Genomic DNA, 16338 nt, shown 5'->3' on the forward strand with positions numbered 1-16338 from the left:
ATTTAAGCTAGGACTAATTTATCAGGTTTACTGGTATTATTACTATTATCATCAGGCTCTAAAATTAAAGGTAGCCCACCTCAGGCTAAAAAACCTGTGGAGATCCTCAGCATTAGCAGTAGTTTTCTTCTTCATTTTCTTTGACTACATAACTCAGAATGTCTGCTCTCAGTCCTCCAGCATAAGGTAGGAGTATCTCCTAAATACAAAGCAGCAGAAAAAGAGAATAAGAAAAAAAGTTTGATTCCCATTTTGTCCAAAATACCTTTCTCCTCTCCCTTTAACATTTTCCTTTGACCCTGAACTTCTTTTCCTTAAAAAACTCCCATCTTTCTGTGTACTTCTTGTTAGCTCGTGATTGTACAGCCTGGCTGTAGGGCACGACCAGTGAATCATAGCAGCAAATGTCAGCAGGAAAAGATCTCCAGTAGCCCATTAGCTGTTTGAGTTCATATTTATTATTTACTGAATGACCGTGAATAATGAACAAGTTGCTCTAAATTATTGCAGATTTGCGCCTAAATCTCTATTAAAAAGGGAAAATCAGTTGAAGCAATTACAGAATTTACTTACAAGGAAAAAAATTCCCTTTGTCTCATTAATATTACATGGAGAAGATGTAGCAACAGTGAGAGAAATAGAGGTAATTGGTGCAAATTGATTAGGGGTGCAAAAAATGAAAACTCTGAAATGACAGAGAAGTGAAAGAAATTCTCTCAAAATGCTTCCATGGAGATATCTACCCTAGTCTCTGTGGACTAGACTTATATGAACATCAGCGAGTTAGAGTGATGGAGATTGTTCTCCAAGTGGTTTGCAGTCAGTATTTAGAGGTAAATTAGGTTAGGTAAATCCCATCCTAGCTAAATACAGCTAATCTTTGGACTGCCTAATTTGTACTTGAGTTTGGGCCTAATTTTTTTCTGAAGAAACTGGATAAGGTCAGGAATGGCACTGGTGCAAAAGTCTGCAACTTTAGGCATGTCCTTCTCAATGATAATTCTGTACCTGTCATATAAATGGACAGAGAAATCACAAACTGTACAATTGAAGGAAAATACCAGCTCCTAGTACATAGATTGTGTAGCAAACAACAAAAGGAACCTATCCTAAAATAGGAAAGTATCCAAATATTTTTCTCTTGGCTTTGTGGAGCACATGTGGTGACGCCTCTTCATGCATTTACTTGAGCAGTTCTCTAAATCAGATTCCATTTTAGGGTAGTCCTGAAGATTATGTAAGAGCAAATTGTGGTTTTATCTTTCCTGCCTAAAGAAGGAATGTGGTATCAGAAGTCATGTTATCAGGCATTATCCAAAGCCTTATACCTGTTAAAATGTCATGTTCAGCATCATATTTAACTAGCTCTAATTTCCTTCTCTCATTGCACATTCAAAGGTTCCCCAAATTAATATGGCTATTTGAGTATTTTTAGGCAAGAGCCTATTAATGCTGGGGTGGTTTTTTTTTTTACAAAAACATGCTATAGCTAAAGCTCATGATGGAAGTAATTTGTAATATTCAATGACCTCATTTTATTCTGTTTTGCTCACTCAATGCTAATGCGTATGATGCCATGTGAAATTCGCAGACGAGCCTGTCTGCAGGACTCATGGGAGCCATAAATGGATTAAACCTCTCACTCCCTACTTTGGCAAGTGATCAGTTACATTTAAATAAAGGTCAGTCTGTCTTTACAAAGAACACACTGAAAGCAAGCTTAATAGCTTTCCCTACTGAGCCTAGAACATAACTATTTGAAGCATAATTAGCAACGGGGTGCCAGTCACTGATTGTGCTTTTTGCTTGATTTTATGTCTGGGGAGTTCCAGTATTCCCCATTAGCTCTGAGAGGGGGCACAGTGCTAGTTATCAAATTGACAGTCTTGACCTGGCCTCTGAAAGCAGCTGTAAAACACTGTTGGGGAAAATTAAGATGAATGCCAAAGCCAGGTCTGTAATACTGCTACAAATTGGACATTTGAGGTCCATGCCACCACTCTAAATAACAAAATTGGTAAAATATCTGATTTGCATGAGAGTGTGGACTTCATTACACTAAACATCAGGTGATAAGGAGATATACCAGTTGTCCTATTGTCTCATCTTATGAGCTCTGTATTGTGACTTCTTTATGAAATACTCCATACCTATTCTTTCCAGCATAACGGAGTGACCAGCTCTGCCATCTGTCAAAATACAGATTTCAAGAAGGGTGGAGTGAATCAGCAACAACTTCCCCTACAGTAAAAGGTGCTGACCACAAAAGGGTTGTTTAGTCAAGTTAACTAAATATTTAGCCTGTATGAGGCATTTAAGAATTAACATGGTTATAGACTCACAGCATCACAAAATGGTTTGGGCTGGAAGGGACCTTCAAGATCATCTAGTTCCAACATGCCTAATAGATCTTGTGGTGTTCCACTTCTTCAAAATACCTCATTTGCCTTGGGTTTATGGGCTGGTATTTATATCTCTGGTAGCAAAAGTGATAATTGTCTACAGGGGAAGAGAACAGAGCTGATACAGCAATCTTGGTACTCTGCAGACAGCCTGAAATTCTGAGAGATCTGTGAATTACCTTGACCTTCCTGACTGGAGCATCAGCTTCAAAAGTTCAGTGATTGCACTTCAGTGTTATCAGCAACTAATTTAGCACTGATCATTTTATCTACTACTATCAGAGAAGATGCATAAGAGCAAAACACAGTGGACTGACTTTTGGGAATTTCTGGAGATAATCCAAGAGCAGACCAGAGAAGCAGACAAGTGACAGCAAAATCAGCAAAAGAATGAGGAGGAGGAGGAGGAATTAAAAGGCAGCAAAGGGGCTGGGATTATATGGAGAAGATCTCTTAACTAAAGATAAACGTTATAATAAATTATTATGAGAAAATATTACCATTTAACCTTTTAGGTGTGATACAAAGACTATATTCTGTTTATCTCTGTGTAAATTGTCAAACTACATTTACTTCAGCTCCTCTCACCTGGTAGATGGTCAATGGCTGCATTCCCAGCCCAGGATCACTACCAGAGAGCAGAGGTCTGTGTCCTCCAAATGCATCTTCACAACATAGAAACTGTAAGAGGAAGATGACTAACCAGGGATTAAAATAAAAGCATGTACTTTTCCTGATTTACCTGCACTTGGGGGTTAAACACAGGATTTTAGGTCATTCCTTTTGTGAATGGTATATCCATTTTAAGAGTCAATTAAATACATTACAAAATGTAGGCATTGCCAAGAAATATAGGGCTGTATTTGTTTTATAAGCTCTCAGATATACAAAGAAGACCAATGCCTTAAGCAGCTCCATATCAGTTTTACCACTCTCCTTCTCTAAAATTTATTTGTGCTTTTATTTGTTTGTTTCATTTCTAGGATTTCTTTGTCCTGGTGGAAAATTTGTATGGGAGGTGGAGAAATCAGTAACTGATTTAATTGATCATTTTCAGTTTGTGTGGAATTTTCATTTTTTACAGGTTTTCTACAATGCAACCAACTAATGTTCTGCTTCCAGCACAGGCACTTCAAGGTCGTATTTCTTTGTTTTCACCACAGGTCAGATACCATCACCAGGAAAAACTAATTTGAAAGCATCTTCCATCACAGGCACTCGGAAATAACGAAACGAAACAGCCAAGCAGAGTAAAAAAATCCTGTTTCTTTTACCCATGGATCCTGGGCCAGCAGTGCAGAACTCTCCTCAAGCTCTCACAGTAAGGTTTGCTATGCAGGTAGCAAATGTGCTCCTGTGGTTTACACCTCCCTAAGCATTTCTCTCTTCTACAGGACATTTCCTTCAAGCACTGGCAGCATCCAGCTGTGTCTCCTTTGAGCCTTTTAGCATGTTGACATTACTTTCTTCTGTGTAATTTGGTATTTGAATACATTGAACACTACCTTTGTTCTCTATTGTAGGTCATGGGTTGTATGGGACTTTTGAAATGTTGTCCTCCTGGAGAAAAACTAGAGAAGACCAACACGTTAAAGAGAGGACTGCAGCTGTATTTGCAGACTCCATGCTCTCGTTTTCTCTCACCACTGCCATGTACCTGGTCACTTTTGGAATAGGTGCCAGTCCCTTCACTAACATTGAAGCAGCCAGGATTTTCTGCTGCAATTCCTGTATTGCAATTTTCTTCAACTACCTCTATGTACTCTCCTTTTATGGTTCCAGCCTGGTGTTTACTGGCTACATAGAAAACAACTACCAGCATAGTATCTTCTGCAGAAAGGTACCAAAGCCAGAGGTATTGCAAGAGAAGCCTGCATGGTATAGGTTTCTTCTGACAGCCAGATTCAGTGAGGACACGGATGATTCAGAGGAAACGAACACTTACGAGAGTCATCTTTTGGTGTGGTTCCTGAAACGCTATTATTGTGACTGGATAACAAACACTTATGTCAAGCCTTTTGTAGTTCTCTTTTACCTTGTTTATATTTCCTTTGCCTTAATGGGCTACCTGCAGGTCAGTGAGGGGTCAGACCTGAGCAACATCGTAGCGACCGCGACTCGGACCATCGAGTACACGACTGCCCAGCAGAAGTACTTCAGTAACTACAGCCCGGTCATTGGGTTCTACATCTACGAGTCCATCGAGTACTGGAACACCAGTGTCCAGGAGGATGTGCTGGAGTACACCAAGGGCTTCGTGAGGATATCTTGGTTTGAGAGCTACTTAAATTACCTTAGGAAACTCAACATATCTACTGGATTGCCGAAGAAGAATTTCACTGATATGTTGAGGAACTCCTTCCTGAAGACCCCTCAGTTTGCCCATTTTTCAGAGGATATCATCTTTTCCAAGAAGTACAACAATGAAGTTGATGTTGTGGCCTCCAGGATGTTCTTGGTGGCCAAGACAATGGAAACCAAGAGGGAAGAACTTTATGACCTCCTGGAGACCCTGAGGAAGCTCTCTCTCACCTCCAAGGTGAAATTCATCGTTTTCAATCCATCATTTGTGTACATGGATCGTTATGCCTCTTCAGTGGGAGCCCCCTTACAAAACTCCTGCATTAGTGCTTTATTTCTGCTCTTCTTCTCTGCATTCCTGGTGGCAGACTCTCTGATCAATGTCTGGCTCACTCTAACTGTTGCCTCGGTTGAATTTGGAGTTATAGGTTTTATGACCTTGTGGAAAGTGGAACTAGATTGTATTTCTGTGTTGTGCTTAATTTACGGAATTAATTATACAATTGACAACTGTGCTCCACTGTTATCAACCTTTGTCCTGGGCAAAGAGTTCACAAGAACTAAATGGGTGAAAAATGCCCTGGAAGTGCATGGGGTAGCTATTTTGCAGAGCTACCTCTGCTATATTGTTGGTCTGATTCCTCTTGCAGCTGTGCCTTCAAATCTGACCCGTACACTGTTCAGGTGCTTGTTTTTAATAGCATTAGTCACCTTCTTTCACTGCTTTGCCATTTTACCTGTGATACTGACTTTCCTGCCACCCTCCAAGAAGAAGAGGAAAGAGAAGAAGAATCCTGAAAACCGTGAGGAAATAGAGTGTGTTGAAATGGTGGATATGGATAGCACCCGAGTGGTTGACCAAATTACAACAGTCTAACTTGATTTGTTGGTTGCTTTTTTACACTAGGTCTTACTGAGAAAAAAAAAGAAACCAGTACTGACTAAATGTGTGGGGACAGGAAGATTGGAGGTTTTCCCCTCCCTCCTCTAAGCTAAATCCAGGAATATTCAAAATTATGGGAGAAATTAAAAATAAATTTAAAAAAAAAAAAGCAAGAGCCGGGGTATTGTACCTTGCTCAGTTCCTATAACAGGTAATATGGGAGAATTTGCACACCCATGCAAAGAGAGGTTAAATTTTAGATGCATGAAGTAAGATCTAATGGAAGAAGTTGGGTTCTTAAGCAGTCGTCTGCATCGCCTGTACTGCAGATGCTGCAATTATTGTGGCTAAACCAAATCATGTTGAAAGGTCAACTGTCAAGGCTGAAGTAGCACTAAATGTTCGCTGGATGTAAAGGCTTTACAAACTTTCTGCACAGCAATAACTCAAGTCAGTGAGTCAGCTCTTATAAGTCTTTGCCATCACATTTAATATTTCTTTTCTCCCCTAATCTAAACATTTATGCAAGACTATATAAAAAATAGCAAACTGTACTGGGAAAGAAGGCAGTACACAGCAACCAAGTGCTTTCCAAACACCTTTATGTTATGAATCAGTTTTTTTTTTCTAAAAGTATCATTATTTTAAAATTGAAATCATCCCTTGTAACATTTTTAATCATGGTTTTATAGCTGTTTCTTTTTCTTATAAAAACAAAAAAGAACAAAAAAAAAAGGAACAAAAAATCCATGTGACTCTGTCACTCTAGAAAATATATAATTCTATTTTATACATATCTCGCTACTAGTTAAACATGTAATCTGCTTTACCAACTGTAATTTTGTTAGCACTCTACTAAGACATGTGAGTGGATCTAGCAGCAGACAGAAGATGGTGTACTGAATATTTCAGCACCAAAATCCATGATACAAACCTCAAATACTAAAATGTCATCGAGAAAGTGAATGTTAGGGCTCTTTTAGTGAGAGCCTATTTCAGGCCATTCACTGGTAATGCACACTAAGAGGATTAGTGGGTAGTTTTACATAATGTATAACTTAATCCCTCAATCTTCCTAGAGTACCTGTAAAGCAATAGACCTTGCAGCTATGGGCTCTTCCAGGAGACAGTAGACAGTAAGATTTGAGTGGAACAAACTGAAGGTTGGGTCTGTGGTTTAGCAACAGCAAATTCAACAACGTCCCCAAAGAGCCCATGTCTTAGGGGCCTATTGAAAACATCACATGTAAGAGGGAATAAAAAACACCCAAAAAAACCAACTTAAAAAGATTACATACCAAGTCTTTTTGGAGCCAGGAGTTCTAAATCAATAATTCTGTCAGCATCTGTGATGTGGAGTAAAACAGATAAAGCAGCATCTCTTCCCTCCTCCACCCCCTCCACCCTTAAGAGCGACAGGCTCATTGCTGTAAGGTTTTATCGTGTGGTTGAACCCCAGTGGGGATATGTAAGCCAATTCTGTAGGTTTTGCTGAGAGTATTCTGACCATACATTGCCTGTGATGCCCCAGTGGCAGGAGCTGGTTGGTGTGTGTCGGGTGGGTTCATATGGACTGTTGCTTTGTGGTGCAACATGAATGTATTCCAATCAGACTCCCTTCTGCAGCTCATCTGGAAACTAAGAGCACTTGAAAGGTTTTCAGCATTTGGCACAAAGTTTGCTTCAATGTCAGTATCTGGAGGGGGAGGGATATTGCAAGAGCCTTGGGGCTTGGAGCACTGGGAGCACCATGCCTTGGGAGGCTGCTGTGGTACCTGTACAGCCACTAGGACGTCTGTGGTCACAAAACCAGGATGTGCTTCATTGCTTGAAACATCTCTTTAGCATCCAAATCCCAGTGACCCCCAAATGCCCTGTCCAAAACCTGCAAATGCCACCTACTGAATATTAATTTTCCAGCAAAGAGATATTTCTGAAGCATCCTTCCTAGCAGAAAATAAGATAACCAGATATTTTGCCCTGAAGCAAAATATTACATTCTCACTAGCAAAACAAATCAGAAGAGCAGCTGGCAACATTTACTTTCCCCTGGATAAGTCCCTTCCCTGACCAGAAGAAAGGAAGCTGTGTCCAGGAATGCACAGGCTCTTTGCTTAAGTAAACAACAGTTGCTTCAGTAGCAGCTGGGAAGCTGTAACAACAACTTCGGCCTTGGCAGAACACAGGCAGACACCTTGAAGACAGCCAAATGAATGTAAGGCTAGGAAAAAGATCTGTTTCCCCTGTTTTTTTAAACTCAGGCTTGGGGCTATGTTTTCTGGCCAAAAAATATTCCTTAAATGTACTTCACTGTAATTTTCTGTGATCATCAGTATGTTGTTTAAATACCAGTCACCCTGTCCCCTGGCTGTTCAACAGGCAACTGCAGTGGCATTTAAACTTCTGAGGGCATTAGCAAATTAGCTAAGAGTTACAGAGGAACTGCAATTCCTCTGCAGTGATCCACTGACTTGTGTGACACTTAGAAATGGGACACGTATCAGAGAGGCTGTTTGTGCACTGCCGAGAGGAATACATGGCAAACACTGATTTTACACCTCTGCTATCCCTCATGCTATTCCCTTGCAAACACCAGATGCCAAGATAGTTACCATAAACCTCCTCACATCTAATTGCAGTGCATAGACCAGGAGCATCTTTAAAGAGATGTCCAAAGACAAGCTTGCAGTTTCACAGATCTCTTATTAAATCTCACCATGTGAGGCCTTCAGAGATCTTCAAGAAAGGTGATAAAACCAGGGACAAAATTACTTCTCTATCTCCAAACCTGTCAGAAAAAGGATGAGGAGGCATTCCTGTGACAAAGTGCTGCAGAAGAGGCTTGAGTGTCCACAGAAGGCAGGGTGAGAAGTCATGGAGTCTACGGTCTACGTCCTTGCCCCCAGGGCAGAGCCAGCAATGTAAATTTACAGAACAGAAATTTAAATAATTTCTGAAGCATGTTTGTCCAGCCCATTCCTAAAAGTCTTTTTAAGGGCATATTCCTTTCCCAGTAGTTCCCCCCAGTGCCATGTTACCCTCTCTAGTAACCATTAACTCCTGCTAGCCACCCAAGACTGGGATGGAGAAGAGGAGCTGTGCCCCTTTCTACACAGGGATAGGACAGGCAGGAGACTGGAGCATCCCCAAAAGAGAGAAAACCCAGAACAGAGCCAGAACCAACTTGCATACATTTTTCACTGTGTTTCACATCAAGCTGCCATTCTGTTCCCCAGCACTAGCAGGGTACAGCCATGGAAGTGTCCAAGGTGCACTCAGCCCAGGTCCGCGAGACTCGGCCTGAATCCTGATGCGTCTGAGGGATGCACCAAATGCTCCTTCTCTGCAGGTAGCTTGAATACCTCAACGTGAACCACATTCTCAAGGTTTCAGACTATGCTAAGCCACTTTGGCCTTCCTCCCCTTCAACCTTTTCCTCTGGAGCAATTATCTTCACCAAAGTCAATGGACCTCCCTGCACTGATTGATTATTAGGTGCAGATGCAGTGCTCTGTTCTCAGTCCAAAGCACTCCCAGTGGCTAACTGTGCATGAGATTTTACCCTTACTGGTGAACCTCCAGTTTGGAAGACTACCTAGGCTTAAGCAGATTTTTGTCATACTCTTAAGTGGCTTTTCAGCCCAGGTATCACTGTGGTTTTGTTTGCAATATAGATGATCCAATTTTTTATAAATGCAGTGAGTAGAGCAGAGTATTATACACTGTCAGGCACTGACTAAAATCTAACTGAAAATTTTAGCTAAGGCTAACAAGACTATGTAGGACTATGGCTCACTGAGCACATATATCTTCTACAAACATGAAAATTCCCATACAGTAAGGTATGGTGTACAGGATATTTTTATTACAGGGTAAGCATGGGGGAAAAGAGCCAACCTACCTGCATATGGCCCTCAAGATCAATCCAGTTTTCTTGTAATATAACTTCTGATATTGTGTTAGCACAAGTCCACTTTCAATTTACAATTACTCTAAATGGAGAAAAAAAAAATAAAGAAAATTTGTTATAGCTGGAATAACTATGCCATAAACATTAATTGATGAAGACAGAATTTTCTGCCCAAAGCAGAAATGTGGAAGTGTTCTAGTTAGATTAAAATTAGAGCTGGAATTGTTGAGAAAAACCTGTCTGTGAAAGAAAAATAGCTTCTTTTCCAAAGACAAGCAAATACACTTATTATGGTCAACTGCATGGACCTGGAGGGAATTCAGTACCAAAGTGGCCTGAGGTTATGTTGAGTCACAAGAGGATTCACATCTGCTCTCAGAAGTTTGCTGAGCCAGCGCTGAATTCAGGTAAAACATGTACTGGAAATTGAAAGGTGTACTTTTAAATGTTTATTTCTAGGCTGACTGTCCTCCTGTGAGCCATGAAATCCCACATCAGCCAACACCTTTATTTTTATTCAAAGGGAAAGCAAAACTAAGTGGTGGCACAACTGGGCAGAGATCAGGGGAGTCCAGAAGGAAGACTGGCTTCTCTGAAAAACAGAGAGAGCCAGCAAAGCAAATGGGTTGTGGGAGAAGACCTGGTGACTTCAAAACTTAGCAAAGTGGTGGTTTTTCCTACTTTGTTAACTCAGAAAGCAAATATCATCTTCAGGGTGACACGGGAAGGGAAGCTGAGTTAGTGGGCATCAGCTCTGGGTTTGCTGTGCTCTCCAGTTACAGCAGCTCCTCTGGCATGGTTGGGAGCTGTCAGCAGGATGGGAATTGGGCAGGGCAGGGCTGGCACTGCTGTGGGCACTGGGGATGCCAGACCAGGGCTGTGGTGGTGCCATTTCCCTTGTCCCCATCCCACAGCCCTGCCAGGGGTTCCCGGGGTGTGCAGCCTGCAGAGAGCATCAGCTGCCCTGCAGGAACAGCTCCTCACCATTCTCACCCTGTGGCAGCACTGCTGGGGGGTTTTGCTGAACCAGTGCTGTCATGGTAAGGCACAAACCCTGTAGGAAACCACTTTCTAGAAGCTCTTGGTTGGAAAGAATTACCCAGAGCCTTTTCCTCTCCTGCCTTTGCACACGTTAAAATCCTGATCCATAAAAATCAGATTGTACAATTTAGCTCTGTAGGGACAAAGTATTTCTTCCATGGCTTTATCCCTACATTTATCACTAAAAGTACCTGTCATTTATTTTCTTATCAACATTGTGAAATAACTAAGCCTTTCTGGGGAACACACAAGTCTGATGAGAAGGAGGTGGGGAGGGGGGAGAGCCCCTTCCCTTTCCCAAAGGTAGGAAGCATCTTCCACCCATGCCAGGCACTACTGCAGGGCACTCCAGTGACCCCAGCTCAGTGCAGTGGGGAGGACAACCTTATCCCCCCTGCCTAATTTTATTAGAGAGCAGGGAGAACCTTTAACTCCAAATTTTGGGGGGAGATGGGCCCCAAGGAAGCCCTTGTGCAACTCTTCCACTGCCAGAAAAGCGCAGTGGGAAACTTCTTGTTTGGTTGGGTTTTTTGAGAAAGAGATGGCAAAAGGATCCCAGGAGGGCATTTGAACACGAATTCCTGTCCATGGTGCGTGGGTTGGAGCAGAATGGCATGCCCTGCCATGCCACCCCTTGCCCTGTTGTCCTGGCACAGCTTTCTGCCTGGAGAGAGGGCACCTCAGCATCACGTGCGCCTGCCTGGGGCAGCCGCTTCTCAGGCACAAATTGTTCTGATGTCGTTGGCATTCTGCAAGTCATTACCTTTTTTTAATTTTTGGGGAAAAACAAAACAAAAAAAGATCGGCAGAAACAATTCTAGATTATTTAAGCTCCAAGAAGTCTTAATCTGTGCATCAAATAAATGGCTTGCAAGATGTCAGGGGTTTTCCTTTAGGCTTTTTTTAACCTATTTTTACTATTTTTGTATTAATTTAGGGGGAAAATTGTATAATGAATCTCAATGTATAGCATAAGCCTAAAATAAAATGGCTGTCTCTCTCTTTGCTTCCTGTGCTCCCAAACTGCTACAGAAATCCCATGCCATCACCAATGCAACAAGCTGATTTTCCTGGCCTAACCCAAATAATCAGGGTGAGCGTGGTCTCCAAGTCCCCACAGAGAGGGGTGGTGGAGGAGTTCAGGGGCACCTGCTCAGCACAGAGCCAGCAACGTCCCCAGGATGATGGGCATGCTGCTTCTGCAGGAGCGCCTCTTGTTCCAGGCTGCACACTGCAAGCACAGGGAAAACCACATCCATTCATTCCCATGTTATTGGGATCTAAGTGCTTTTTGGGAGTGTTTTATATAATCCACCAGCAGAACTCCAGCCTCAGCTGGCAAACCAACAGCTAAGGCAAAAATCTGAAACTGATTTGATCAAAAACTACATTTTATTTCCTCAAACAAGACCTGGACCTTCTGAGATCTGGTAGGTAGGCCTGAAGTATTACTGTTTAACAGAAGTATTGTGATTGAACAGACTTATTGCTATTAAAATTTTTCTTACCAAGACCTTACCATTCACAAACTCAGAAGCCCCATCATCACTGAGAGACCACCTCTCTCACCAGCACAACCACAGCTGCCTGCTCTAGGATCTTCTGATGACTGTGCTCAATCATCTTCTTCCCATGCCCAAGCAGATAACCCATTTACCCTTCTTTCCTAATGTTTTGGAGAAGGGGATCAGCATCCATAAGGCCCATTTGGACCAACTGCTTCAAAGCAGAAGCAAACCACTCCACCAGGGGATGCAGGTGACAGCTATAGGTGCTATGTCACATGTGACTGCAGAAATGAGATGTGCATCACTTTACTGTAAAAAGCAGGTGAGCCAGATCCAATCCCAAGTCACTGCAACAAATAGCAGGAGTTTGGTGTTTTGGCTACCAAGGGCTTTCAGGCACTTTAGTTTAATGGGAAGTTTGGGTCTGCAATTTAAAGGTGATTCCTGTCACCTGTTATGGCTCTGGGCCTTGTCCCTTTCAGTCATTCTTTCTCTCATTGCCTTAAATTCAGAATCCAGAAGCACTGTTGCCAAAAATTCTGTCTGAAACTGAAACTCAAATGATATCAATTTTTCTAATTGCTAGTGTGATGTAAGAGAGGCTATGTCTAAGCATCACACAGGAACTCAAAAGCAAAACCCCCATACCAGGCTGGTGTTCCTCATTTGTATTAGCAGGAGCTCCTTCGTGCAAATCTCCACTGATCTAATTTACAAAATTCAGCCTTTCCAAATGTATAATCAGCACGTTTCATTCTGAAAGTTCATCTGTACCTGTACCTTCAAAATAAAAGCATGTTAAATCTGATTTTTAACTTATCAAGGGATATAGTTCAGCCCAACAAATGTTCATGAGCAGCATGTCTGAATCCCACATGCAATTCTTACATTGCTGCATACAAGTCAGAATATTTTCACTCCCAAATGCCACATCTCCTTATTTATACAACTAATGTGCACACAGAAACTAGGCAGGATTGTGGACCCAAAACAGTGAAGCATGCTCATGTTTACATTCATCCTGTATACATCACTTAAACTTTTAAAGGTTAGTGGCTATATACAACTCATTGAGAAGAACATGATTTTTTTGCTGACTCCAGTTTACTGGCCAAAAATAACAAATATAAGCACTAGCCAAGCACTAGCTAGAAAGAACCAGGGAATAAGACATCCAAAAGTCCATCCAATCATCCACTTGAAAATTTATACATATGAGAAATGTATGAATCATGTTAAAGGCCTTAGCTGGATATCCAGACTATACATAGCATATGTTATATATGAATGCAGAATACTCTATTCTTTTTGGCCACATTGAATCCTTTGAAATATCCTCTGTTCTGTGAGGAGGCATACTTTTGAGCAAAACTGACATTTATCTTCTTAGAAATTACCAATTTGCACAGGTGAAGTTTGCTGGAAACAAAATTTTAAATGTATACAAACAAACTGATGCCAGAAAACACAATTTGTAAAAATTATGCCTTCACATACTGATTATATTTCATAATAAGCAATCTGTTCCCTGATGCTACAAGTAAAAACTGATTTTTTATTTGTCAGCTATATTCAGGAAAATGAGATGCCCCACTAATGTATATATAGTGCATACACCCCCATAGCAATTATGTATTTCTTATACGCCCAGCACAAGTTGGCTCTGTATAAAGAGGAGGAAAAGCCAACCTAGAGATGTAGTTGAAAGCTGGTAGGAAGAATAGTTTATCTGCACTGAGATTAGTAATGGATCAGCAGGGGAGGAGCAACAGAGAAGTTTGGAACTCAGGTTTTATTGTGTCAGGAGGATGAGAAAGAAATTATATAAAAACCCTCTGAGTTGCAAAGGGAAGGAAGGTCTAAGCTAGTATGAGACTGAGAAAAATCATATGAACATATGTAAGACTAGCAGCTGTAAGGTATATTAAGGCTGTTTAACAAAAGACAGGATCTGTCTATACAAGGAAAATAAAAAAATCACAGCTGCCTAATTATATGATTTCAAATATAGATTCAGTACCTCATTGTTTTGGAATAAAAGGAGGATATCATTCCTAATCTAATCTGGGCCCAGAGCTGAAGGATTTGACATGATCTATAAACGGTATCATACAGAAAAAGAGATTGGTCGTGGATTCTGGCTCATAACTTACTTAAAAATGACAAATTGACCCTCACTATTTTACTGCAGCTCTTATTTAGAGAAGAGCAGCTGACTTTAATGTTCTGAAACAGTCATGCCTTCCTGACAAAAGACTTGTGCGCTGGAAGGATTGCTTTCTTTTCTTTTGAAGATGTGATCAATTTTCTCTCTGGACAAAGTGAGTCCTCAGGCACAAAACCCACAGCAAGAGGTGGGAAATTCCTCTCTTAAGGTGATTCCTGATTCAAGGACATCCATCTGCAATTGCATTTCTCTTTTCTCTCCTCTCTGCATACTATTGCAGGCAGTTCCACACCTGTTTATTGACAGTCTGACCAATCAGTGCATGGTACCCTTCTTTGCGAGAGAGGTGGGGTTCGGCCAAGCATCCCCTGATGCTGGCTCCAGAGGCTGTGGCCACATTATATTTCAGGATTATTCTAGCCCCCCTCATGGGAGCCTTTCTGTCAATATCTTGGATCTTGCTGGAAGGGTGGCTACAATGGCTGTCACAGGACAACCAACAGCAATTTGCTGACCTGCCATGCCTCTGATATATGCAAGTGACACAGCAGTTTCAGATCTAGCAAGGAGAAGTGTCCAAAGCTCACTATCAGGACACCAGGATATTTAATATCACCTGTGAGGATGTTTACACAGCAGACTTACTATATGGAATTTGCAGAAATAGGGAAAAGAGAGATAGAACATCAATTAAACTCCTTATTCAGCACTTTCCATATGTCTCCATCAAAGGAAGAGTTCTTGCCTCACAGTCAGTGGTGATACCAAACATTAAGAATCTATTTTACAGAAAAATATTAAAAGGATTTGGCTTAGAAAGGGGAAATGTGGAGCAGAGATATGTGACCAGAATTATGGATAAGATTGCTAACATCAGTGAGTTCTTTCTTTTATTTTCTTTTTTTCTTTTTTTTTTTTTTTTTGCCAAGTATATCCCTCAAAGCCAGAATCTCAGAATACAAAATATTTGAAGTAAGAAGCAAATAATAAATTCATGGAGAACATTTCACAGGTAGAAATGACAAATACATATTAGAAACTATAAAGTCAAGGGAGACAAAAAAATCAACTCAGATGAGAAATGCTTAGATTTATTGTAGAGAACTCCATGAAAACCTGGACAGAAAACCTCCTAAATGTACTCACAGTCCTGGAGAGCTCTTCAGGTGGTCTGTTCCAGCACCAGATCAAAAATAAGGTAAGTTTTAAATTATTGACAACTAAAACCAACAGAGCTTTAAAGCGTAGAACTTGGGTAAGGGAGAAATGGAAAAATTATGGGAAAAATACTGAATTTCTTACTCCTTGTGTTCATCAGCACCTCTCCGCAGATTTCTCAGGAGTTACAGCTAATAGCTTTTGTTTAAAGCACTACCCAGCACATCCCAGACCCCAGCTCTCCCCTTCCCCTGGAAGCCTGAGGCTGAGTTTCATTTTGTGAGTCTGCTTCCAAGGCAGATGATCCCTCTGACAGTGTCTGAGTGACAAAGGACCTGAGACACAGAGGTGAGCACAGAGCAGCACAGGAAACACCAGAGCCATGGCAAGGCAAAGCCTTGTTCCTCCTTTATCAGACAGCTGTGCAAAAGAGGGCATTCCAATTTCTAATGTGCTTTAAAAGCTTATAAGAAAAATTGGCCTCTGTGGATCACTGTGGTTTCCCTAGGCAGTAGATGTGCTGTGGATGCTGTCCAGGCATCCTTATGCTTGTGCTTTCCCAAATCTTAGCAGCCCTCAGCTTGGCTCCATGCCACACAGTCCCTCTGACACTCATATTGCAGGTTTCATTGAGATACCTTTTTGGTGAAAATTACTTCTTTCACAACAAACAAATCTGTTTAAATATGAACTCTTCTATTTGCCCCAGGCTCCCACACCTGCCATCTCTATTCTCTGTCAGTACATCTGGAAATGAAGGTGGCCACGGTGGGAAGGAGAGAGCTGGAAAGCAAATAAAAGTCCCATCATTTCAGTTCAGTGGCAGCTAGTTTTGTGAGGCCCAATTACCAGAAATTTTGTGACCCTCATTTTCCAGTACCAAATTTTTAAAAGGTGCTCACTATTCCACTCCCAAGCCAGGAAGAACTACAGATTTTCAGAATACTCGAAGCAGAATATAACTGCTC

General features: G+C 41.3%; 1 protein-coding gene across 1 annotated transcript in view; it reads left to right on the forward strand.

Moving 5' to 3' along the window:
- PTCHD1 (patched domain containing 1) overlaps positions 1–9616 on the forward strand; it is a 36775-nt gene extending 27159 nt beyond the window's left edge. The window contains exon 3 of the mRNA XM_059466683.1: positions 3926–9616. Within this exon, the coding sequence (XP_059322666.1) occupies positions 3926–5580 (1655 nt within the window). The 3' untranslated portion in view covers positions 5581–9616. The remainder of the gene's footprint in view (positions 1–3925) is intronic.
- The last annotated feature ends 6722 nt before the right edge of the window (positions 9617–16338 follow it).

This window comes from Ammospiza nelsoni, chromosome 2 (genome assembly GCF_027579445.1).
Source record: "Ammospiza nelsoni isolate bAmmNel1 chromosome 2, bAmmNel1.pri, whole genome shotgun sequence".
In the NCBI taxonomy this organism is placed as follows: Eukaryota; Metazoa; Chordata; class Aves; order Passeriformes; family Passerellidae; genus Ammospiza; species Ammospiza nelsoni.